The 24184-nt window shown below is 42.8% G+C and overlaps 1 protein-coding gene across 1 annotated transcript; it reads right to left on the bottom strand.

Moving 5' to 3' along the window:
• Window positions 1-201: 201 nt before the first annotated feature.
• LOC127215592 (glycogen [starch] synthase, liver-like) lies at window positions 202-22999 on the bottom strand. Its single transcript, XM_051175997.1, is given in 17 exon segments — window positions 202-441; window positions 3568-3648; window positions 4706-4869; window positions 5831-5926; window positions 7707-7833; window positions 10188-10301; window positions 11237-11315; window positions 11759-11818; window positions 12884-12990; window positions 14017-14137; window positions 14675-14792; window positions 15288-15432; window positions 18247-18429; window positions 20353-20421; window positions 20423-20503; window positions 20505-20546; window positions 22865-22999. Coding segments are annotated over 17 exon segments (1953 nt in total). The 3' UTR covers window positions 202-210.
• Between the last annotated feature and the right edge of the window lie 1185 nt (window positions 23000-24184).

The following is a 24184-nucleotide window of genomic DNA, read 5'->3' as shown; positions in this document are numbered from 1 at the left end:
TACTCATCTTTAAGTTTGCAGAGACAAGACTTAAAGATTAAAGTAATATAATACAATATAACACTGTTTTATTCTGAATTACAAAACTGTCATCCACTTAATCTCCTCCATTCTTTACGGGCAGAAACTGTGATTGTGTTTTTTCAGAAGGAAAAGGAATCAAGCATTTTCACTCTCTCGGAGACTCATTCTTACTTTGCACGCTCTGGATCAGTTCTTATATTCCCCATGAAGCTTTTTCTTCCCCTTTGGGACGTGGTTCAGAAAAAAGGGTGACTTGATGTTTAACCGATCCCTCTCAGCCTCCTCTTCCTCGTCATATCTTTCATCCTCATCCTCATCTCTGTCTTCTTCCACATCACTGCTCTGAGGACTGGAAGTCTGAGATCCTGATGGAGAAGGTGGTACTGAGGAGGGCCTGGGATACTTAAACCCATCCGTCTGCCGAAGACAAATAAGACATAAAAGTTCAAAATAACTTCTAGGTTCTCTCTCTCTCTCTCTCTCTCTCTCTCTCTCTCTCTTTGTTTTGTTGCTTTTCTTTTGGTTTCTCTTGTTGTTTTGAAACAGTCTCTATGCATAGCCCTAACTGTCGAAATGTAGACAAACCTGACTTCAAACTCACAGAGATCCTCCTGCCTCTGCCACCAGAGTGCTGGGATTAAAGATATGCACTCCCACACCTGGTTGGTTTTCTTTTTCTTTCTTTGTTTCTCTCTCTCTTTCTTTTTTCCTCTCTCTCTCCCCCTCTCTCCCTCTCTCTCTTTCTCCCCCTTCCCTCTTTCTTCCTTCCTTTCCTTTTTTTAAATATAATGGTCTTTTTAAGATTTTTAATTACATTTCACAAGTGCATGCTATACACATGATTTGTCTTTTTCCAAATCAGCTTAGGGTTAACATTATCCAAACACATGTGAAGGGGCACACACACAAACACACACACACACACACACACACACACACACACACACACACAGCTCACAGATACCAGATGAAAACATCAGATTCCCAGCCCCGACTTCCCAGTTTTCAATGACACAGACAGTACAGATGCTAACTTAATTTTTTTTAGGTAGTCTGTTGTGATCCTTCAGGTGCTTAGGAACTCTGCCTCTGGTACTATCAACATTAAAATAGATCCATTATACATTCAGTTAGTTATCTGTGATAACGCACTAAAATATACTAAGTGCTATATTTATTGTCTATAATAATTGTATATAATTATACACTGTTTAATTTAATATTCTAACAATATCCTTATAAATTAGTTCTTCCTGCTTCCTCTCTGAGAGAGAGAGAGAGAGAGAGAGAGAGATAGCAAATGACTTTCTAGAAGCCACAGCATGTGAGTGGCACAGCAAAATTTAGTGCCAAGTCTGTGACAACCCTAGGGTCTTTCTTTTCTCCCAATGGCCACACATGTTGCTCTATCATCTTTCAGATGTTTCCAGAATGTTCCAGGACATGGGCAGCTACATAGGCCACCAACAGACACCACTAAGAAGAATCCAATGAGGCAGGGTGACCTCATTGATTCCTGAGATTGTACCAACTGCATCGTTTTAGTTTGTGATAAACATCATGGAGGTATAAGTGACACTGCTCAGCTACCTGTGGTCATCGAGAAAGCTCATGTGGCAAACCCACGCTCAGCACCAACGGTGTTCATCCTGGATCGCATTTGCCACCGAAGACACAGCCTGGAATGCATCACAGCATCCCTGCTTGTAGGAGCGCGTGTGCTTGAAAGCAACTGGGCAACTTCATTTCGATCGCGTTTGGACATTGTTATTGTGTTATACAAGTATAGTCCTTTCGAGCTCCTGGTACTTTTTGTGAAGGCAAAACAGGAACTGGAGCATGAGTCACACACTGTGGGCCATGCTGCTAAAGAAGACAGAGGCTCCCTCCCCTGCTGACCATCAACTGCTGACAGTTCCCTCAGTTAGAGGTGGGCTGCGACCCTCTCCTGGGAAATACTGATTAGTGAGTGGGTCAGGAGGAGAAGGGAGAAGAGGAGGAGGAAACATGAAGTTGGGAGGGATATGGGGAGTGATCTAAATACGTCTATGGAAGTATCAAGGGATTTTTTAAAAGAGCGGAACCTGCACTTAGGACCTGAAGGCGTAAGAGCTAAACTCTCATTAATTGAATGAAAAACATAAATGGGTGATTGGAGCTGAGTTAGCAGGTGAGACATGTACCTTCAGGTAAATGAGGCACCCAGCTCTCCCAGTAACCGCAGAGGTTGGCATGTGCAGAGGGGAAGTTCAGGGGAATCCTCCTGCCTCATGTAGGGGCTAATCCTTCCTTCTACATCTCTCCCAGAAATCTGACCTAGATGGGCTAGTCACTCTCATATTAATAAAACTTGTTTCAGTAAAAATGATCCCAGCCTAGGACCCTGGATCAGAATGCAGCTGGATTTGAGGGATGTTCGTGCCCTTGACAGGGATGGACAGTCTCAGGGGAGGTGATAAAACTGGTAACACTCAACAGTGTAAAAAATTGTGTACATCTGCTCAAAAGATACTTCTTCAGGACACAGAGCCCCTGAACAAAGTGGGTCTTTCTGTTTGTTTTGTTTTGTTTGTTTGTTTAAGACAGGCTTGCTCCATGGTTCTCTTAAAGTCACAAATCCAAATGACTCTTGTGACTCAGCCTTCTGAGTAACTGGGCCTATATGCATGTGACTCTAAGGTGATCTTATACACAATGGTAACTCAGATGTGTCCAACCTGCCATCCATGGACTACATGAAGCCAAGAATGGTGATGAATGTGGACCAAGACAAAACTGGAAACTTTTTTTAAACTGTAAGATTTTCTCCGTGGTTGTTTAAAAAAAAATGTTGACTCCACAGTTGGCATAATTCTTGTGTGAACTTTATACACAAAGCAAAGTATTGCAATATCAAAAAATGTGGACACACTAAGAATTCATATTTTCCCTCTGAGGCTGTCCTTGGATTGATGCAAGGCAAAAAAAAAAAAAAAAAAAAAAAAAAGAAAGAAAGAAAAAAAAAAAGTAATCCTTGGATCAGGATCAATAGATTCCAGCAGGGATGAATCAAGCTGAAGACCCTGTCCTCTACCTTTAGAAGAGAGTATGCGTGAACTGCGGTGGTTTCACTGATTGGGATGTCTAATTGGATGTTAGAGAAAACTCCTGTGGGCCATGCTGAATGCAGGGGTCCAATTCCTCCTCTGAGCTTGAATTTGTCCTATTTAACTCTTGCCAAGTTGGTCATTCTCTGAACACTTCCTTGGATAGCAAATCTACCTCCTGTTAAATCAAACCACTCTGTTGCTGAATGACTCAGAAGAATGAGAGCCTAACAGAGCTTCCCGACATCAAGGCAGAGAGAGTTATAATGAAGAGACACCCCTCTGATGGAGTGAATCAGCCATTAGGTTTGTGTGACTCTACTCTTCGCTTTGATTCAACACCATAAAAGGCATACTGCTGGCATACTGAGCTACTTACAGATTCAAAGGTCTTCTTAGAAATGTCAAGTAAGAAATGCCATTTTTGTAAAAAGCAAACAGTACATTAAATATTTACCGTTGGAGGTGAGGTGGGCTCCAGATGGAATTTGTCTGGAAAAGCTCTGCTTAGACTCAGGTGTCTGGCATGCTGGTAATACTGTCAAGACAAAGCAAACTCACATGTTCAACCCAACTAGGTATTTCAGTAACCAATTAAGAATATAAGGTCCTATCTTCCTAAGCCTGAAAGATCCATCTCCACATTAACAGATATGTAAAACTGTACTTATCATGGGCTATCACATAATAGTTTACCATATCAGACATTGTGTTGACCAATAGCTAGCTGTGTATTTGAAGTTGGGGAATCTATGTGTCCCAAGTTTGAGAATCAATGAAGAAATGACCATCTATAGTTCTATTACTGGCATGCCCAGAAATACCATAAAATATTGAGGGAGATCATCTGTGTTGGTCATGCTGAGCTTTGGGCTGAATATAAACACGACTGGAAATTGCTTCAATCCTTTGATATTGAGACATATTGGAAAGAACGTCTAAGGCCTGGCCTTCCTGTTCTTGGTTCAAATGAGGTAGTGGTATTAACTACTTAGGTCACACTGAGCATGATTATTATTGGATGTAGATACTCAGCAGATGGCTACACCAATTCTTGACAAGGAGAATTCAATAATATGAAAAAAAAAAAAAAAAAACCCACATTTCAGGAAAGCTAAAGTCTTCGTTTAGTAACAAATCACTCAGTTTTAAGATATGTGGACACCTCAGTGATTGCACGCCTATGGCATAAGTGAATAAGGGCATTGTCTGTACTTGCTGCTTCACAGGGAGGGTCCTTTCCACTCTACATTGTTGAAGAATATGATTGCATCATCCGTGGAGTGAAAAACAGTAAGGTCTTTGCTCTTGACATTTTCTCAACTCCGCAAAGCATTTCTGCATGCCTGTTATGCATCAAGCTAAGTGCATGCTGGGTTTATGGCATGCTATATCCTCATGGACTATCTGAAACCATGAAGACTTGGGTTTATAACTCTGAGGATTCATGTTCAGTTAAAAAGCACAGGGACACATCCTGAGATTTCAGCACTCATGGTACTGAGTTGAATTTACAGATTGGGACTAAAAGCAAGGCTTTCATTGTGCAAGAAGATCTCAACACGCTCCTCCTGGCTGCTTAGGAATTTGCTCACTCTGCCTAGATATCTCCAGTCCAGAAGATCTGAGAGCCTCTCCGTGCGGTTCCTCTGGATAATTCTCTGACGGCGTGACTGTTTGCAAAACCCGTAGAGAAACTGAGTCAGCTGATTGCAAGAATCATCTGGAGATCGGAAGCGCCTGTCGACTATGTAAATACCTGAAGAACATACACATATCAAAATCTGACATCCAATTTAAAATGTAAATACTTGGAGAACACATACACAAATCAAAACACAATCATCTTCCAACTTATCAATGTAAATATCTGGAGAACACACACACACACACACACACACACACACACACATACACACACACAAACCAAAACATGACTTACTTTCAATATATTACCAAGGTTCCACCAAAGGCCACAACCAGCCTGGCATCAGTATCTGCCTAAGTTACCACCTTCACTTTATCTTTCCCCTTCTAAGGTTGTATGTTTTCTAAGTCTTCTAATTATTAAAAACCATCATTAATCCTCTGTCAACAAAGTAGAACTTACCTTTAAAAGAAAAAAAAAAAAGATATGTAGCCCTCTGGGTCAGTAATTCTCTAGGAATTGTTACAAACCAGCAACACCAGGCAGAACCTGTATTAGGTCCTCCCCACCTCCCCGAAACCTCACTGAGAGCCAAGCAGAGGAGAGCTGCCCCCTGCAGACTCAACTGCTAAGACAGAGGCAGAGAAAACATCCTCGTCAAAATTTCTCATTGCTAGGCAACTGAATTGATACACAGTGGAATGCAAATTGTCCTATGGTCTTAAAAAAGTGTTGTTGGTTTTTTTCTACCTTGACATGGATCTTGAAAAGACTAAACGGGGTTCTCTATAGAGTGGCCAATATGCATACTCCAAGACCAGAGCTACTTAGTATTATTGCTCCCAGGACTTAAGGGAAAAAAATTCTTTCACCACCATCAAAAAATAAATTAATTAATTAATTAAAGGCAAAGTTTGCCCAAGCTCCACCCCCTTGCAATTCTTCTTGGGAGCAATATATTCAGTATTAAGAATGTTCTTCCCTACGGGTCGCCTATTTAAATCTTCTTTTAGTTAAATGAGAAATACAAACCTTAATTTCATTTCAGGACACAATGGGGGCAAAAACTCACCGTACGCAGTAGGGTCAGCCACATGATCCTGCATGAAACAGCCAAAGCCAGACAGGTTTGTAGTCACACTCGGGATGCCCATCACCGTGCACTCGGCTGCCAGAGCATGGACAAAGAACAAAGAATGAGCTTCGGACCCACCCTCAGTGTTCACACGCTCATGGAGGAGAAAGGGTCCTGTTTGCCTGGGGGTAGGTTGTTACTCCCTGTCAGGCATGGTATAAACCCTTTATGAGCACTCACAACACATGTAATCTTTCAACCATCCCCTGACGTGACGCTGACATCATCGCTCTCTGGCAGGTGAAGAAATTAAAGCATGGGTGTTGATGTGATGATCGGGGGACGTGGAGAGCTGGGGCTTGAAAGGAGACACCCAGTCCTAGAGTTCTGCTGCTCTCTCCTGCCCAAGCCCCACAGCCTGGTTTCTGGCTGCGTCTTTTCTGTTCTGAGCTTGTGACTCTGCCCGATAACTTCATGGGGTAGGGTGCGTGCTTTGACGCAGCCAGGCCCCCCCCACTATGATCCCCTCTACACGCACCCCTGCTACTCTCTCTAAGGAGCAGGGAAGTCGTGGTCTGCTTCAGTCTTCCCTCGCCTTTTGATTAAAACCCGTTTCCCACTAAATATCGAAGATAGCTACACCTTTCTTCCTGTGTGTGAGTGAGTGTGCGAACCTGTGTGTACACGTTCATGTTGAGGGCCAAGGCTGATATCAAGGAAATTTCCTCAATTGCTCTTCTAATGTATTCATTTAGGCAAGGTCTCTCCATCAAACCCAGACGTCGCCAGTGTGGCTGGTATAGCTGGCCAGCTTGCTCCAGGACCCTCTTCCTATTATTCTGAGGTTGGAATAACAGGCTTACTGCCAACCCCACGGGGTATTTGGTGGGTTTGGGGGATCTGAATGCTGGTCCCCTTTACCTGGCCACTGCTGTCCCTTGAGCTGTAGGTCAATATTTTTTTTTTTTTTGCATTGTGTTTAAAATAAGTGGAATTTACCTAGATCAGGAAGGTATTTCTTGTTATCAATAAGACAGGAAAGCTATTCCTATCCTTAACGCTGGACTGTAGGCAAACTGTTTGCTTTTTATTTATTATTTATGCAGTGATGCTGGGACTGGGGCCTGGCATATTCTAAGCACATGTTCTACCACTGAGCTACACTTCAAACCCCTGTTAATCTTTTTTATAAGACACTTCAGTACACATGGAAATCCATCACTCTTGTTGCTAATGGTAACTATACCGCTTAGGGACCAGAAGAGGGAACGACAAATAGTGGATCTGAGAATTCACTGTCAATGTGCAAAAGATAAAGGGAGACTGCAGAGCTTCTGAACATACGATGGCATTAGCTGCAATGCCTTAGCCACCACTAAACACGGCGCTTTCTTAACGCTACCTGGGTTTCCAGGGCCGACTTTTGTTTTACAAAATCCAATTCAAATTAAAAAAAAAAACTGTATCTTTTGAAATAACTTTTAAAGAACCATATTGGGATACTAACAATTTTCACAGCAGCTCTGCCTAGTTTCTACTTCACATTAATGTGATCTACAGAGATAACCAAAGAGTATACACACAACCCTCATAGAACATCTATTCCCTCTTTGGAATACAATTAGACAACGGGCTTGACCCACTCAGGAGGCAGCAGACCCCCTGTAGCACAGTCACATAGGTTTTGTCCCCTATGTTAGGATCTACAGAGCATAAAACTAATGCCTGAGTGGGTCCAACCCAACTTTTTAAAGGAACCAAGAAAGTAAAGCCACAGTAGAGATGTTCAGTCAACTTTAACATTGGAATACACACACTTGAAATACCTTACAGGAAAATCAGTATCTATCCGTAATCTACACATAGCACATACCTGGAGTGTAACCCCAGGGTTCATAGTATGATGGAAATACCCCAAGGTGACAACCCCGGACAAACTCTTCATAATCCATGGGTAGTAGGGGGCTGGTGGAGGACAGGAATTCTGGGTGTAAAATCACCTAAAAGAGAAAGTTCTCATGAAGAAAATAAAGCAATAATAATAATAATAATAATAATAATAATAATAATAATCATCATCATCATCATCATCATCATCCTTGTATCCTTACTGCAATCCCAGAGAATCCATGTGTTTTATGTTTGGGATAGAGGGAAAGATGAACAATAAAGAACTTAGTCTCTCCTTTCCTCCCCTCCCCCACTCCATAGCACAAAGTCTCCACTCTGCACGCCTAACTTTGCCCTCTGTCTCCAAATCTTGGCTCACAGGGTAGAGAGTTAGCTTGCACATTTTCTGCTTTCACACCAAATGAATCCCTCAAACCTTCTTCAGCCTTGTTCCCCAAGGAAAGTTATATTTGTCTTATTTGTCAGTGTGTTCCCAGCTTGAGCAGCAAAGAGAGGATGGGTCACTTGTGACCTACTCATGAGTTATGTGAGAGGAAACTGACCCCAAGGGAGAGAGATATTGAAACAGTCCTGTCCACATCAGACCATGCTGTTTCCTCTCACACGGACATAGTTATTATCTATCACTTCTTGACTTTAGTGAGTCCACCAGACTCACTAATCCACCCAACAACTGGAGCGTCCTGCAAAGATGCTATTCATGCCTCTCTGCTAAGGAAATCACACTTGACTCAAAGAAAAAAAAAAAAAACATGCCACACATACATAAAGGCCTGTGTGCAGAGCTGTGCTGGTGTTCAAGATAAATCATAAACACCCACTTATGTGTAAGACATCATTACTGTATGACATCCTGGGGAAGACAGAATTGTCAGGAATCGGCAAACTACTATTCAGCAGTGTGTATGCAGCGCACAAAGAGTGTTTAGGGCAGCAAAGCTTTCTATGCCACGCTACAGTGACAAGCACACATCATTGTTCACTTGTCCAAGCTCAGATGAATGAGGCCAATACGAGCCCTGACATGAAGGACATTGGAGAGACAGCAATGTGCCCACTGAGACTCATCACCTCCAGCAAATGGACCAAGCAGGTGAGGGCATTGCAGAAAGGAGGTGGCGCCTGGATGAGTCACCCAGAAAAGGGAAATGGACGATGGCTCCAGAATGAAAGGCTATTCCAGTGTATACACTGGATGGGGAAGATGGAGGAACACACAGAGGGCTGGCTACACAACTGTGCATAACCCACACAACCACACAACCAGATGGGAGGATGGTGAGGTGGCTCAATGGCTGAGAGCATTGTTCCACCAGAGGATCTGGACAGGATTCCCAGCACCCCTATGGTGACTTATAACCATCTGTAGTTCCAGTTTCAGAGTCTCTGATGCCAGCTTCTGGCCTTCTTGGGTACCAGGCATACACATGGCACACAACCATGCAGGCAAAACAACCCATGCACATAAAACAATAATGAGAACGTCACTCCATATGAAGAGAATTTGTCACAATGAACACACTTGCAGGGCCAGGGAGGTGGCTCGTCAGATAAGGTGCATGTCGCTGAGCCTGACAACCTGAGTTTGATCCCCCAGGAGCCAAAGGTGGAAAGAAATAACTGACCCCCACAAGTTGTCCTCTGACCTTTGCATGAATGCCATGGCACATTTCTGTCCACACACAGAAAGTAAATAAATGAATAAACGTAATTTTGAAATAAAATGCATAAAAAACAGTGAACACTTAAAAACATAACTCTTATCAGAGTTCTTCCCTAAAGTAAGTTTTAGAATTTATTTTCATCATTAAAGAGTAGGTAATTTCTTTGCGCCTACTGGTAACATTGTGCAATTAAAACAAATGTTAGGATTAAAGCCCAGAGTTAACTAATATCTAAGGGTACCTAAAACAAGAAGCAGACTCAATTTTCTTAGAAGTATTTACATGTTTCTTTGTTTTGTTTTGCTTTTTACAGAAGGTGTTAAAACAACGAAGAGCTTGCAATAAATTCCCTCCAAAGCATGCTCTACACAATTTTTTTTGTTTATATATGTGCATGTGGGCACAGGGATGTATGTTCTACTGGGTGCATGTGTGTGCTGATGTCCCTGCATTTGTATGTACAGGCGTGCAGAGGACAGAGCTCATCCTGGGGTGTTGTTTTTCAGGAGTGCTCCATGTTACTTTTTGAGGCAGGGTCTCTCTTTGGCCTGGAGCTCAACAATTAGGCCTGGCTGGCTTGCTAGAGAGCTCCAGGGATTCCCTGGGTTCCCTGAGCACTGGGTTTACACGTGTGTGAACCCAGGCCAAGCTGGTATGGAGGTGCTGGAAGGTGACCTGGGGTTGTAATGCTTGCATGGCAAGCATTTTACCAACCGAATGTTTGCTCAGCCTGTTCTGTACAATCTTGAAGCGGTTTATACCAAAGCAATTAGTCCCACCTTGACTCTGTCTGCACGGTTGTTGAAAAGTCCAATCCGCCTAATGGTGCTGAGGATGGGATCCGTGGAGTCATCAATCATGTTGTGAGTGGTGACAGGAGGCAAAGACTGTCTCTGAGGGAACAGGGAAGAAAATGTCGGCGGTGAAAAGCATTAATAAGCGTGACTCACTTCTGCAAAGGCCACTGACATGTCACACACCCTCTCTGTACTCAGTCCTCTAAGATGATGCTTGCTTTGAATACTAAGCTTTGTGTAGTTCAGGGGAAAACAAACAGTTCCAGAACCTTCTTCACAGACAGGAATAGAAAGCTTCTGCCCCTGCCCCATGCAGCTACTGTATGAAAGGCTGGGCTTCACAGCTGCTTCTGGATTTTTCTAGAATGTGCAGGTACTTTGGAATCTTTGTCCAAGATGAAGTGGATTCACTGGAATTGTCTAGCAAAGCACTCTATTAGCAGGACCCCAATGCACGTCTAGGACACTACAATACATTTTAAAGTAATCCCACTCAGCCGAGAAACGCTGGCATTTTCTCCGCTATGGCAGGGGTTCTGCACTTCTGGAGATGTTCACAAGTTTTCTGTTGCGGTTGTTATAATGGATGTAGGTTTTCAGCTGAGGGTATTGATTCAAAAGGAATTCTTTGAATGGGTTCAAAGACAGAATTGTGAGATATCTACAAGAATCCCTTAAAAATGATTCATAAAAGCACATTTAAAATCATTCCAGTGACTACATAAGAGTATTTTTCTGGGTGGGTAAGACGGCTCTGGTGCTGAGACTGATGTTTTGAGGTTCGTCTGGGACCCACATGGTGGAGAGAAGACTCTAACTCCTTCAAGCTTCCCCTCTTCCTTCCACACAGCTTCCACGTGCCCAGCTCCACAAACACACACACACACAGAATGAAAAGAGAATATTTTTTCCAACTCCCAGACCTGAAACTTCCTAATTTATCAAGTTCCTTCATCCGAATGAAGAAAATACTGCCTAGGCTGATTTTTAACGATCATGAGAGATGGTAGGTACTTTTAAATTTTCCTTACCTGAGTTGAAAATATTGCTCTTTTCATAATTGTTATGTCATCTCGATCCAAGATACTATTCATGTCAGGGATTTCTCCTCTGCGATGAAAACAGCGTTAAAGATTAAAAAACAGCGGGCACTAGGTTAAGTGTTTCCTAAGTGCCAGGCATATGTAGTTCATCTATTGTAATAAGGTTATTTGCTAAGATATCAACACAGATTTAATATATGAATATTTATTGTTTATTTGCTGTATTAACTCAAAATATATTTGAACTCAAGAGCCCCTCCAGTCTCAGACTGACGTATTAATGAGTGCCCACTGAATAAGAACCTGTGCGCGTATATGCACACATGGTCTCCGACATGCAAGCTGTCTACTGATGATGTCAATGGAAGGTAAAATGCTAGTGCTCATATGACATCTTCAAAGGCTACAAATCCCATTACGTTTGGAACAAAATGCATGAAAAGTGAATAAACTGTGGTGTGTGAATGTGAGGCTCTAAATGATGATGTGTAAGCTGTTTAAGATGCCTACCTCAGTAGCCCGTCAGAGAGTTTCTTTCCAAACTTTTCCTTCATAGCGTGTGCAGTGTCCCTGTTTGACACAGACAGAGTCCTAATTCAGACGGAATCATAACTTTTCATATTCATCTTCGGGGCTTAAAGGAGAACGGCACCCATAGGGTCAGATATTTGAATGCCCAGTCCCTAGTTGTTGAAACTGTTTGGGAAGATTTGGGTGTGGCCTTGTTAGAGGAGGAAAGTCATTGGGAGTGGGTTCTGGGGTCTCAAAATTCCCATGCAATTCCTAGTTAGCGCCCTCTACCTCGGCTAATGCTCCAGCATCACTTGCCTGCCTCCCTGCCCACCTGACTGCCTGTCTGCCTGCTGGAGCCTGGTTGCCCACCTGCCTACTGCCATGCTGCCCACCATGATGGGTTCTAACCCCTGTAGCTGTGAGCGCCGAACTGATTGTTTTCTTTATAAGTTGCCTTGGTCTTGCGCTTTGTCAACAGCAATAGAAAGGTAACTAAGACATTATCCGTTGTGAAGGTGCTGTTGTATCATCAGCATTCCTTGGCGCTACAAGTATTCTTTAATGTAGCCTCTCCTACTATATCCATACCGGCTAATTTAGACCGGTTGAAAAGAATCCAGGACTAAGTTCACAAATAAATAAATTCAATAGCTCAGAGAGCTGGAATTCTTTTTTGCCTGAGGTAACTGGGGAATTGTTGCCAGCGGGGTGGGTCAGTGGGTGGAGGTATAGACAGAGCACCTTAGTGAAATGCTCCATAACTGCTCTGGGCTGAGTGTAGACGGAGTCATTATACTCATCTCCTTGCTTTGGCATACACTTTAGTTTTCCCTGTAAAGATATGCCCAAGCCATCTTTAAAGCCCATATATGGATACTCGCTCATTCTGTGGTTGTTTGTTAGGGACTTCTCCTAGTACCGCCCACTGTGGTGCGGGCATTGCAGTCAAATGCAGCAGCAGCAGCAGCAGCTAGCCCCAGGAGAAGAGAGCCACACACAGTATTTATGCCATAGCCATAAAAGGAGAAACAAAGCTCCAGGGCACAGCTCAGAGGTCACACACTTGGGCAGAGCTCCCTTCACGTGTCACCTGACTGAGAAGGCTGACAAAGGGGACATTACCACAGCTGTTTCCGCACCGCCTGGCCCTTCAGGGTCTCCACGTTGAAATTGTTTGTCTTGGCAGGCATGATGAAAAACACCACCACAGTGACGTTACTCTTATGCATCTGAGGAAGGTTAGAGAACACAGTGGCGTCACCTATCAAAGATCAAAAGGCACCTGGCACGGGACCTTAAGCCTGGAAAACAGTGTTTTCACGCGTCACAGGGGAGAGACAATGCTGAGCTGGGGGCCCTGACTTCCAATCAGGGTTTGTCAGTCATGCCTGTCCCACACCATTGGCCACGTAAAACAGACAGTAATAGCTACCCATGCCATTGTGTTTGCCCGCGGCTAGAGAACCCATGGGACCTGATAGGAAAAAAACAAACAAAAACAGAACAAAAGAACAAAATTCCTTCTTTAAAAGTTCAGGCTCCAAGTTTAATGAGGACTTACTTCTGATTCTTCTAGCTCTTTCTAATTTACTGATTTGTACAAATGGATTGTTTTTTTTTTTTGTTTGTTTGTTTTGTTTTGTTTTTTTCATGCTTCTCGTCTTTTAGGCCAAAATGTGCTTCACACATTGATGTAGCAGGTTCTGTGCTGGGGCACTTTAAATCCACAACTGACCTCTGCCCTCACAGCCACCATACACATTAGATGTGAGTCCCCGCATTCTACTGATGTCAAGGGAGTATGTGTAATATTTTATCTGAGTGCCCATAGCCTATTAGGAGTAAAGTGATACTTAAACTGGTATTTTTTAGCATCTGAAATCTGTGTTTTCTTGCTTTCTTCCACAAATGTCGTAGACCTAACATCTCTCACAGGGCAATGACACATATCAAGCAGCTTTGGAGTAAAAGCCTGAAAATTCAGTTAAGATTATGAGCATATGGATATGTGTGGATATGAACGTGTGTGTGTGTGTGTGTGTGTGTGTGTGTGTGTGTGTGTGTGTGTGAGTTCAGAGGATAGCTTCTGGGAATCTCTCCCTCCATCAGACTTTGTGGCAAGTACCTTTTCTGGCTGACCCATCTCACCTGCCCAAGGTTATCATTTTACGATGTCAAAATCAAATTTCCTCTTGAAAGCCAGGTTCTTCATACCCCACAGCAGAAAGTCAGCGTGCCACACCCCAGGGCCTTACCCTTAGGAGGAAATTGAGCCTGGATAAGGATTCCAAGAAGATGTCAGCTCCTTTGTTTGAGAACTCATACCTCCCAGCGATGAAAAGGAATAAAGTCTTCTCGAGATCAAAATCCAAATGACTGAAACAAAACAAAGCAACTTCTAATAAAACAGAATACTAGCAACAAGACCCACAACAGGACATCTACTCAAGCAGAAGGAGCCTGGGGGAAGAGCATTTGTTGTAATGGTTGGTAACACCTTGCAAAGGGGTGTGTGTGTGTGTGTGTGTGTGTGTGTGTGTGTGTGTGTGTGTGCATGCGTGCATGCCTATGTGTCTTGGAGACCTGAACAGGGTGTCAGATCCCCATCCCATGTTAGAGTTACAAGTGGCTGTGAGCCACCTGATGTGGGTGCTTGGAACACAGCTCCGGTCCTCTGCAAGAACACATGTTCTTAACCACTGAGCCATCTCTATAGCCCTGGTGTTCTAAAGAAGACAGAAAGAAAGAAAGAAAGAAAGAAAGAAAGAAAGAAAGAAAGAAAGAAAGGAAGGAAGGAAGGAAGGAAGGAAGGAAGGAAGGAAGAAAGAAAAGGAAGAAAAGGAAGAAACAGAAAAGAGGGAGAGAGGGGAGGGAGGGACGGAAGGAGGGAGGGAGGAAGAGAGACATACCCACCCATAGAAATGACCTCGAACAAAGTCCTGGATTCTAGCCTTGTACATAACATGGAGATTTTGAAATTCATGCACTGCAGAAAACTTCTTAACACTCAAGCCATTTGGAGTTACTACATCTGGAAAAAGCAAAATAAAACCATCAGGACTGGTTCCTGAGAGATAAAATACGTTCTTTGTCATCTTTAATGTCTGGGTGTGGGTAGGTAATAAATAAATAAAGCCTTGACTCTGGTAGTTTCTTAAAAGATAATTTTGACTTAGTGTGGAAGGGCAAACACTTGAGGCTCTGTGGGTAAATGGAAGTGGCCGTTGTGGTTTGCTTTTCCGAGGTATTTAGCAGTAAGAGAGGGAGAGAGAGAGAGAAAAAAAGGACATGCAAGATGAATCAAACCCTTTCCTCCCCAAGTTGCTTTTGGTCATGGTGTTTGTCACAGCAACTGAAACCCCTAATTACGACAGCGTCCAAGAGAACCCCACATCCAAGGGAACACTGGGAAAGAACACAGAACACAGCATAGCCCCCCCACGCTGCCACAGTCCTGTCCTTGGGCTCCGTTAAGCAAGGTTGCTGTGTGTGTGTTAGAGATGGTAAACCCAGCCTCTCTAATTACCAGGCTTCCGCTTCAGCATGTGCTGCGCCTCGATAGCTGTGATTCCGGACACCGTGGTGAACACATGCGCACAGTGCACGGAGGCCCGCTCCATGCAGTAGCGGTGATAAATCTGTCTCTCCCCTGCCTCTTTGTCTATGTTGAACTGTGGAGGACAAACACATCTTGTGATCTCTTCGCAAGCAAAACAAAATCGGTAGTTCACAAGTTCACTTCCTCACAAGTGATAAAAAGTCTCGATAACATCATCAAAGTACTAGTGCAAATGAAGCCACTTGCTAACTTACAAAATTGCTATTCTTAAAAGTCCTGTTTGCTTCATGTCTTCCAGACTGCTATTTTATTGCCTATAAAAAAATTGATATTTCGTTGCATGTTTTCTTAGTCCTTACTTTGTAAGCATAAAGATAATTGTAATCTCCAAATGTTTCATATGTTATCATAAACAATAAATCATAAAATAGAAAAAAGTGTAGCAGAATCATGCAGCAGAAGTGTGCTGGGGCCATAAAACAAAACAAACAAACAAAAAAGATTTAAAAAAGGAGGCAGGCGAGCTCAATGGTTAAGAGCACCGGCTGTTCTTGCAGAGAACCCAGGTCTGATTCCCAGCTCCCACAAGGCAGCTCACAACCATCGGTAATTCCAGTTCCTGGGGATCTAATGCCCTCTTCTGACCTCAGAAGACCCTAGGCACACGCAGGGTGAATGGACATACATGTAGGCAAAACACCTATTTTGATAAAATCTAATTAAAAACTGAAGGAATGAAACAAAGCTGACAGTGAAGTTTGGATAATTATTATTACCCTATTTAATTTGTCGAGGGACCCCCGCCCTTGGTTTTATATACCTTCCAAGTTAGTTTCAAAGAATGCATGCCCACTTTAAATAGATAGCATTAGATTGCGGGCTCATCTGTCACTCTTGATATCATTTGTAATATAATATTTTCATAGGATTTTGTATTTGCATTCTGGATGTTTCAGCTAAAAACAAACTAAACCCCCAGAAACCAAATCCTCAATGAACCCTTGAACAACTGACCTTTTCCCATTTCACTCACTCAGGGTTAGCTCTCACAAAGCTTCCCCGAGACCCTGGCGGTGCCTTAAAAGAAAATCAGACAAATTCACGCACAGCATCATTGGATGCCCACAGCACAGTGTTCAGTTCTGCTCTTCACTGTCCTGTTGGAACTCATGTTGTCTGTTACCCAGGGTCACATTTCCATTAAATGACTTATTTGAGGAGTGTAATTCGATTTACACATTGCCTAAATCTAAATCTAATGTGAGCTTGGGATCTCCCACTGGAAAAAAAAAAACATGCTTATGAATATAGGTGAAAGCCTGATTTTTAATTACTTGTTATCCACTAGTGGCAGGACGAACCATTCGCTAGAATGATGAGCTTGAAATACGTAACATATATCTGAACATACTTGAGATATGTAGTCATCATCGAAGGCATGATGATGTCACCATTTAACCAAAGGCTTGTTGAAATCTATCTGTGTATTATAATGTGTTTGTTCCCAAATAAGACTGCCCATCACACATCATTAGATTTAATTGATTGTTATCTGTGAGCCCACAAAACCCTCTGGAGTGATGGCTCCATGGGTCACTGGAAGATACAAGCCTGACCTCCTGGAAGATACAAGCCTGACCTCCTCAGCACATACTGCCGAGGAGCACACCGTAGGTTGCTGGTTTGCCCTCATTAGCGGACAGTTACTGTATACTGTTTGCACACCTGCCTGGACTCCTGGTTTTCCAAATCCCTTGATGACTCATTGAAAGCCTGGGCCTTAGCTTGAGCTGACCTTTTCATAGGCCAGCTCTCATTAGCACGGCTGTCTGCAGTGTTAGAGGTGTGCAGAAGAAGCATCCTCCCATTCCAAATGTGTTCAAGATTGCGCCATCAACCCCACCCCAGGCTACTGGTAATTATTCATGAATGTGCATCCATGAACACACACACTCTGATTCATAAGATCCAGGAACTAATAATTCTGGGTAAGTTTCTAAAATTCAAGTTTTCAAGTTCCTAATTTTCCTAATAATGAAACCAAACCTTCAAGTGCTTAACTGACTTGATAAGTAAAATAGTTTCCAAACACACATGTTTTAGTTGATGGTCATCAAATAATGTGTCTTGGATAATCTTTCTGACTTTATAGAAGATGCGTTGGGGCTGCAGAGACAGCTCAATGGCAAAGGCACGTGATGCTCTTGCAGAGGACCTGAGTTCAATTCCCAACACCCACTTGAGCAGTTCCCCAACTCGTGGCTGCAGGTCCAGGTGACTTGATGTCCTCTTCTGGCCTCCAAGGGCACTTACACACAAGTGGCATAGGCTCACACAGACACATGAATAAAATTAAAATCGGGACGATACCTTCATCACTCCAGTTAAACTGAAGGTTGAAGACAGATAAAAAGTGAATGATCTGGGGTCACAGAATTAGGCCATCTGTAAAAAGAGCCATCAGGTGCCTTCCTCCACTTTCCATGACAGCTGCTCGAGGGGCCTGTAAGCTCCTCACCACGCACTTCAGGATTCCAGAAAGAAGAGGAGCCATTTGCCTGAAGTGTGTTCCAGTAAGTGACTCACGTGGAGGACAGAGCAACAAGGCTCGGGTTGGGGTCTACCTAAGATCCCAGCTGTCTACTGTCAATCATGAGGGAGGGGCAGGAGCCTATGCCTGGCAGTACTGTGTCTTCCTCCTATTAAGCCCATCTGGGCCTCTCAGCCCTCTATATTCTGATGCACTCTGAGCCAAGTCAAATTCCTTCCACTTCTGTCACCCAGGGAGACCGCTCCATGAATTCGGAGTTAGCTGAAAGGGCATGGCTGCCATGTGGTTGTTAGCTGAAATGTGGAGATCAATAACTTTCATCTTTGGGCTTCAGTGAGCTGAAAGAGAGAATAGGGGGGCCTGTGGGTGGTTTACCTTGTCAAGCTGGTTGTAGAAGTCAATATTTGCTGCACAGAGATAACGCCCAAGTAGTGTGGCATGGGTGGTAAATCCCGTGGCGATGGGGAGTTTCCTGGCACGAGAAAGGACCAGACCAGTTCCAGCCTGCCATTCATGGAATTGGGCAATGACGTGTTTACCGTCTGCATGGTCTGTCACCTGGATCAGGAGAAAAGCCTTTAGAAAAGTGATTGGTGATGCTTGATCTTGAGCACTGTCCACAGCAGAAGGATGGATACGGGCGTATAAACTGTATCCCTCTAAAGGGGTCTAAACAAGAAGCATGCAGACTTAGCAAGAAGTAGAATTCACTGACTCATTGGTAAGTTCGTATGTTTTTGTGTCTTAATCCTCCCTTTAAGCAATTGATCAGATTTATTTTTGTATCCACAAATAAATAAAAATATTATTAATAAATAATAAATACCAGTTATAATACTAATAACTTGATAAACATGCAACAAGTAGTAATATTCATTCACTAAATGGCTCAAAACAGAAGTAATGCTTTTGAAGAAACCAAGGGAATCCACTGAGTCTACCCATATGACTCTTTCAAAAATAAATCACACACAAACACCTGCATAAAAATACACCCCCATACCAAACACATGCACAGCACACACACATAAATACATTCCCACAACATACACTCAACACATACACACACTTTCACAGTAAGTACGTGTAACAAAGCACACTCAAGAAACACAACACACAAATACATCCCCATACCAAACACATCACACACCACACACACACATCTTCCCATGTAAATATGCCCTCGATAAACACATACATACCACATACACACATATATACACCCACAAATATAACCCACACTAAACCCACCAAACACATGCACATCACACACACACACACCTTCTCTCATAAATATACCCCTCACCAAACATATTTACCACATACACACACAAACATACACACACACACCCAACACATGTATGTGTACACACACACACACACAAACATAACCCTCAACCAAACACATGCACACCACATACACACACGCTACACACATACCTTCCTCCATAAATATACCCCTCACATACACCACACATACACACACACACATTCCCCCCCCCCCAATATACCTCTAAAGCCAAACAAATGCACTAACACACACACACACACACACACACACACACACACACACACCACACACACACCACCCCCCCCTTGATGGCTGGTCTCCACTTTGGGGCCATGGCTCAGGCAGGCAGATTGTAGAAGAACCGGTTGGTGGCACATGGAACTCGTATATCTGTCATTGTGACAGACTTTTTCCACATATCTAACCTGGCTTCCTCTCTTTTCTACTACCTCTAAGAAGCTGTCTGCCTACCTACTCCAGTCAGTCCTTGGTGAATATTGAGTAGAACTTCATCAGAGGGGAGCATCCTCACAATACTATGTCCTTAGCTCCCTCCTCACTAGGGTCTCCTCCTGAAGATCTGACTTTCATGTTAGCTGTAACCCTCTGTAGGTGATAGGCGGCCCCCAGGGAAATCACTCCACCGTGCTTTGCGAAGGTAAGAGAATAGAGCCTCAGCTCATTTAACAAACTGTCTTCCAGTGGCCTTACGCTGCCACACCTCTGGACTAAACTGCTGCCAAGGTTCCTGCATAGCTGCTGAGGCAGCATCAGACCTTAGTGAATAATGGAAATATCAAGTAATCACTGTAAGTACAGTGACTCATACATAGACTAAATGGAATGTTTCCAGTCTTTCCTGGTATCTACACTTTATTTGTATTTTTCATGGCTTATATCTCTTTTATACATATATTTTGCATGCCATATACATAATCAGGTGATTATAGCTGGGATGTTTTATATACATGACTTCATTTAAATATTACATGAGATAAATAATAATAATTATTACTATTCTGTTGTAAAGGTTGGCACATAGTTGAGGAATGGTAAATATTTTCTTGAAATTCTTTAAAAATACATCATGACAATCAATATAAATGCATTATCTCCAAATTCTTGGGTCATTGATGGACCCTCAGTGCAGTAGGATGCCCTGTGCTTTGTCATTATACAGAAAACCGTACCTCTTTTAAGAACCAGGCAGTTAGAGACCCAAATATAAGCATGTCGTTGGCTTCTCGGTCATGATGGGGGGATGCCAACGCCACATGCTTCCCAGAAGTCACCCTTCCACCTGTCCAGGTTCCATGCTGAAGAGCTTATGTCAAAAAGCACCCACGTATGGACTCCCTTCTATAAGCCATCTTCCAAAATACACCTGATACAGAGAAAGGAAAACGCAGCCATTGTCTTTTAAGTACAACATATGAGAGGAGTTAGAAGATGTGCTTAGAAGATGTAAACATTTGGAAAGGGTTGTGATTTGAATGTGAAACGCTTGAACACTTGGCCCCAGCTGCTTGTACTCTTTGGGAATGTTGTAGATCAAGGGGATACAAATCGGAAAGGAAGAAGTCAAACTTCCGCTATTCACAGACGATATGATACTGTACATAAGAACTTTTAGGAGGTGGAACCTACCCACAGGAAGACCTTGGGTTTTTATAGCCTGTCCTGACTGCTGCTATGTTGTTCATGCCCGAGGGACTACATCCTTCTATAATTGCATGTCAAATATGCCCTTTGTCCCTTACTCTTGTCAGCGTATTTCATCACAGGCACAACAAAGGAACTAAGACAAAGAACAATGGCAGGCCAAGGGTTAATGTGAAATGCTTCCCCAAAGACAAAAGTGCATGTATTAGACCTTTTCTGTTGGGCCACCAACCAGCTCCCAAATCATGACAGAGGACTTCATTGTTAGTTTTGAACGCCTGGCCTAGCTTAGGCATGTTTCACACTAGCTCTTTTAACTTAACCTAACTTGTTTACCTTTTCCTTGAGCTTATTACCTTCCTTCAGTATATCTTACTATCACGGCTTCTCCATGTCTAGCTGGTAATTTGGCTGTATCCTTTTTAATTTAGATGCCCTTTATTTCTTTTTCTTGCCTTATTGCTCTGGCTAAGACTTCTAATACTGAGTTACGTAAAAATGGTAAAATTTGCATAAGTTTCTTGTTTTAGGTATTAGAAAACTTCTAGCTTTTGGATCATAAAGGTACTGACTCAATAGATGAACTCATTCAAAAATTCACAACTGAATAGCTATAAGGATAACGATGCATTTCAAGGGTATTTTGTCAGTCCCTAGTCCCTCCTGGTTGTTCTTTGCTTGTGTCTACTAAGAACTGAACAACCTCTAAGTCATATTCCCACCACTATGACATTACATTTCATTCCATTTCACTACATCCCAAAAGCAATGATGCCAGCTAAGGCTAAAGTCATGAGCCAAAACAGGCCATTTCTCCTGTGAATTGTTTCTCGGGTACTTGTCGCCATGACAAAGCATGATTAACAGACACATCAAGCTACACCCAGAAGAGTAGTGATAACATCTGGTGTTTGAACTCCGAAGCTGGAGAGCCCACCCATCTCCACGTATCTGCATGCCATCTCCAAATGTTTCTCTTCATTATGTGAAGTAATTTGAAAGTCAGGTGTCCAGATCATGTCATTTCTTCTTTTCTGTCCCCCTATCACTTTCTTGTGAGTCTGAGTTTCACAGATACTGGATTTAATATCACATGTGAGAAGCACCTTGTTATGTAATCCAGTCTGGCTTCCAAATTTGGATCCTTTGACCTTATACTGTGAGTGCTGGGAGGACACACATTTGCCACCACGTGGCTAGTCTGGGAGTTTTGCCTAAATATATGTCTGCGTGCCCATGTTTATGCCTGGTGTCCAAGGAGGCCAGAAAAGGCTGCTGGATCCTCTGGTACTGGCGTTACAGACTTTTCTCCCCCTGCTTCCTTTCTGTCCCAGTATTTTATCACAGTGACAAATTCTGTTATTTTACTTTGCGTAGTTCTCAGGTTCTAACCTGGGGCCCCATGGCCTCATGCATGCTAGTACTCTCCCATGGACCTGCATCCCCAGCCCTACCACAGCAAAAGAAGGGAACTAGTATAGCATTCTTAGTCAGTTTTCAGTAAACTGCTTTGAATATAATGCCATCAACTCCTATGACTCCAACTTTCTTTTCTTTTTTAAAAGTCCTGAAACTTTATTGTCTATCATAGTCTCAACTTTTTTTTTTTTTTTAGATTGATTTATTTATTACGTGTACAGTGTTCTGTCTGCATGTGTACCTGCTGGCCAGGAGAGGGAACCAGATCTCATTACAGGTGGTTGGGAGCCACCTCGTGGTTGCCCAGAATTGAACTCAGGACCTCTGGGAGAGCAGTCAGTGCTCTTAACCTCTGAGCCATCTCTACAGCCCTAACTGCAGCTTTCTTAAGACCATCTTAACTCTGGGTCTTCCTGCGGCTCCCCACTCATTTTCCTGTCAGAGAATCTTAGCTTTCCCAGCACACTCTATGAGAACAATCATTGTCATTGGAAATCTGCTCTTTTCCCTAGCTAGGCGGATGGCCATCTCTTGACAGTTGCTGGAGGGTGTCTGTGATCTGCTTTCTGAGAGCAGTTCATTGAGAGTTACAGAGGGGAAGGGACAACTGGAATCTTTTACCTGGCAGCCATGCTTATTCATTGCATCCATGGCTCTTCTGACAGCATCGTTGATGGGCTCGCACTGTTCTACTTGAGTCTTCATATTATGCTCAAAATAGGGACCTATCAGGAAGTAATTTTCTCCCCCATTCATCTGCTGTTGTTTTGGCCTTGGTCTGAATCACAGTATAGATGCCCCCCAACTGTGAAGGAGAAAAGTTCCCATTATTATTCCAGGTGGCAGGTAATTCAAGAGATGAATTACCCATCTGTTACTATCTGTACTATTTAAAGTAGCATTTCTCTTAACTTTTTTAAAGGGTAGGTTTTAAAATGTTTGGAGAAGGTCAATGTTGGGCCTATTCTAAGCCACTCGAGGTGTTTCTCATAGTTTCACAGAACACTGTAGGGATGATCCTGTTTTTATTCCCCAAATGAATAAACCAAGGCTCAGAGAGACTTTGTGATAGATCTGTCATCACACAGGGGTTGGGTGAGTTGAGATTCCAGCTCAGGCTGACTCCACAGCCTCCAGACAGCAGAGTGAGATCATAACTGAAATAGAACAATGGATTGATGGGTCTTCAAAAGTCACTGAGGGGAGAGAGATTTCATGAAAACATAAACGGCATTGGGGTTCAGAGGGTGTGACCATGGAATGTTTTCTGTTGTGGTCCTCAGAAACCCACACGGGAAACAAGAGCTCAATGACATAGTTGGGACCTAGCTTTCTTAAAAAATTTAAATTGCATTTTTATTTTTATGAATGAGGGGTGCATGTGTGTCATAGCACATGTATGAAGACCAGAGGACAACTTGCACATGTTGGTTCTCTCCTTCCACCTTGTGGGCCCCAGGGATTAAACTTAGGTCACCAAGTTTAGTTGCAGATATATTCATCTGATGAGCCAACTCATTGTCCCTGGTTAAACTTGTGTGAATTTGTGGAGGAGTGTGAATGTGTGAGTGTGTGTGCACTTGTATGGATATGGGTGTGAATGTATATGCATGCATACATGTATATGTGTGTATATATGTCTGTGAGTGTATGTATTTGTGTATATGTGCATGTATGTGTGTATGTATATATGTGTAAGAGTGTATATATCTGTGTATATATGTGTGTGCATGTGTGTGTGTGTGTTTTCTAGATACTTTTGGACTAACAAAAAGAATCCCAGTGACTTAGAAAAGTTTAGAGCTTTTCTTTCTGCTTTCTAAATAGTCACATTTTTCTGGTGTGTGTGACCTTTCAGTATGTGTACATTATGCAACATTGAAGTCAGGGTAAGCATGCCCACAGGTAGCCCTGCACTCAGTGGAGAAAGCCTGACAGCTC

Source organism: Phodopus roborovskii, unplaced genomic scaffold (assembly GCF_943737965.1).
Source record: "Phodopus roborovskii unplaced genomic scaffold, PHOROB, whole genome shotgun sequence".
In the NCBI taxonomy this organism is placed as follows: domain Eukaryota; kingdom Metazoa; phylum Chordata; class Mammalia; order Rodentia; family Cricetidae; genus Phodopus; species Phodopus roborovskii.
This window is presented reverse-complemented; position numbering and strand designations above follow the sequence as displayed.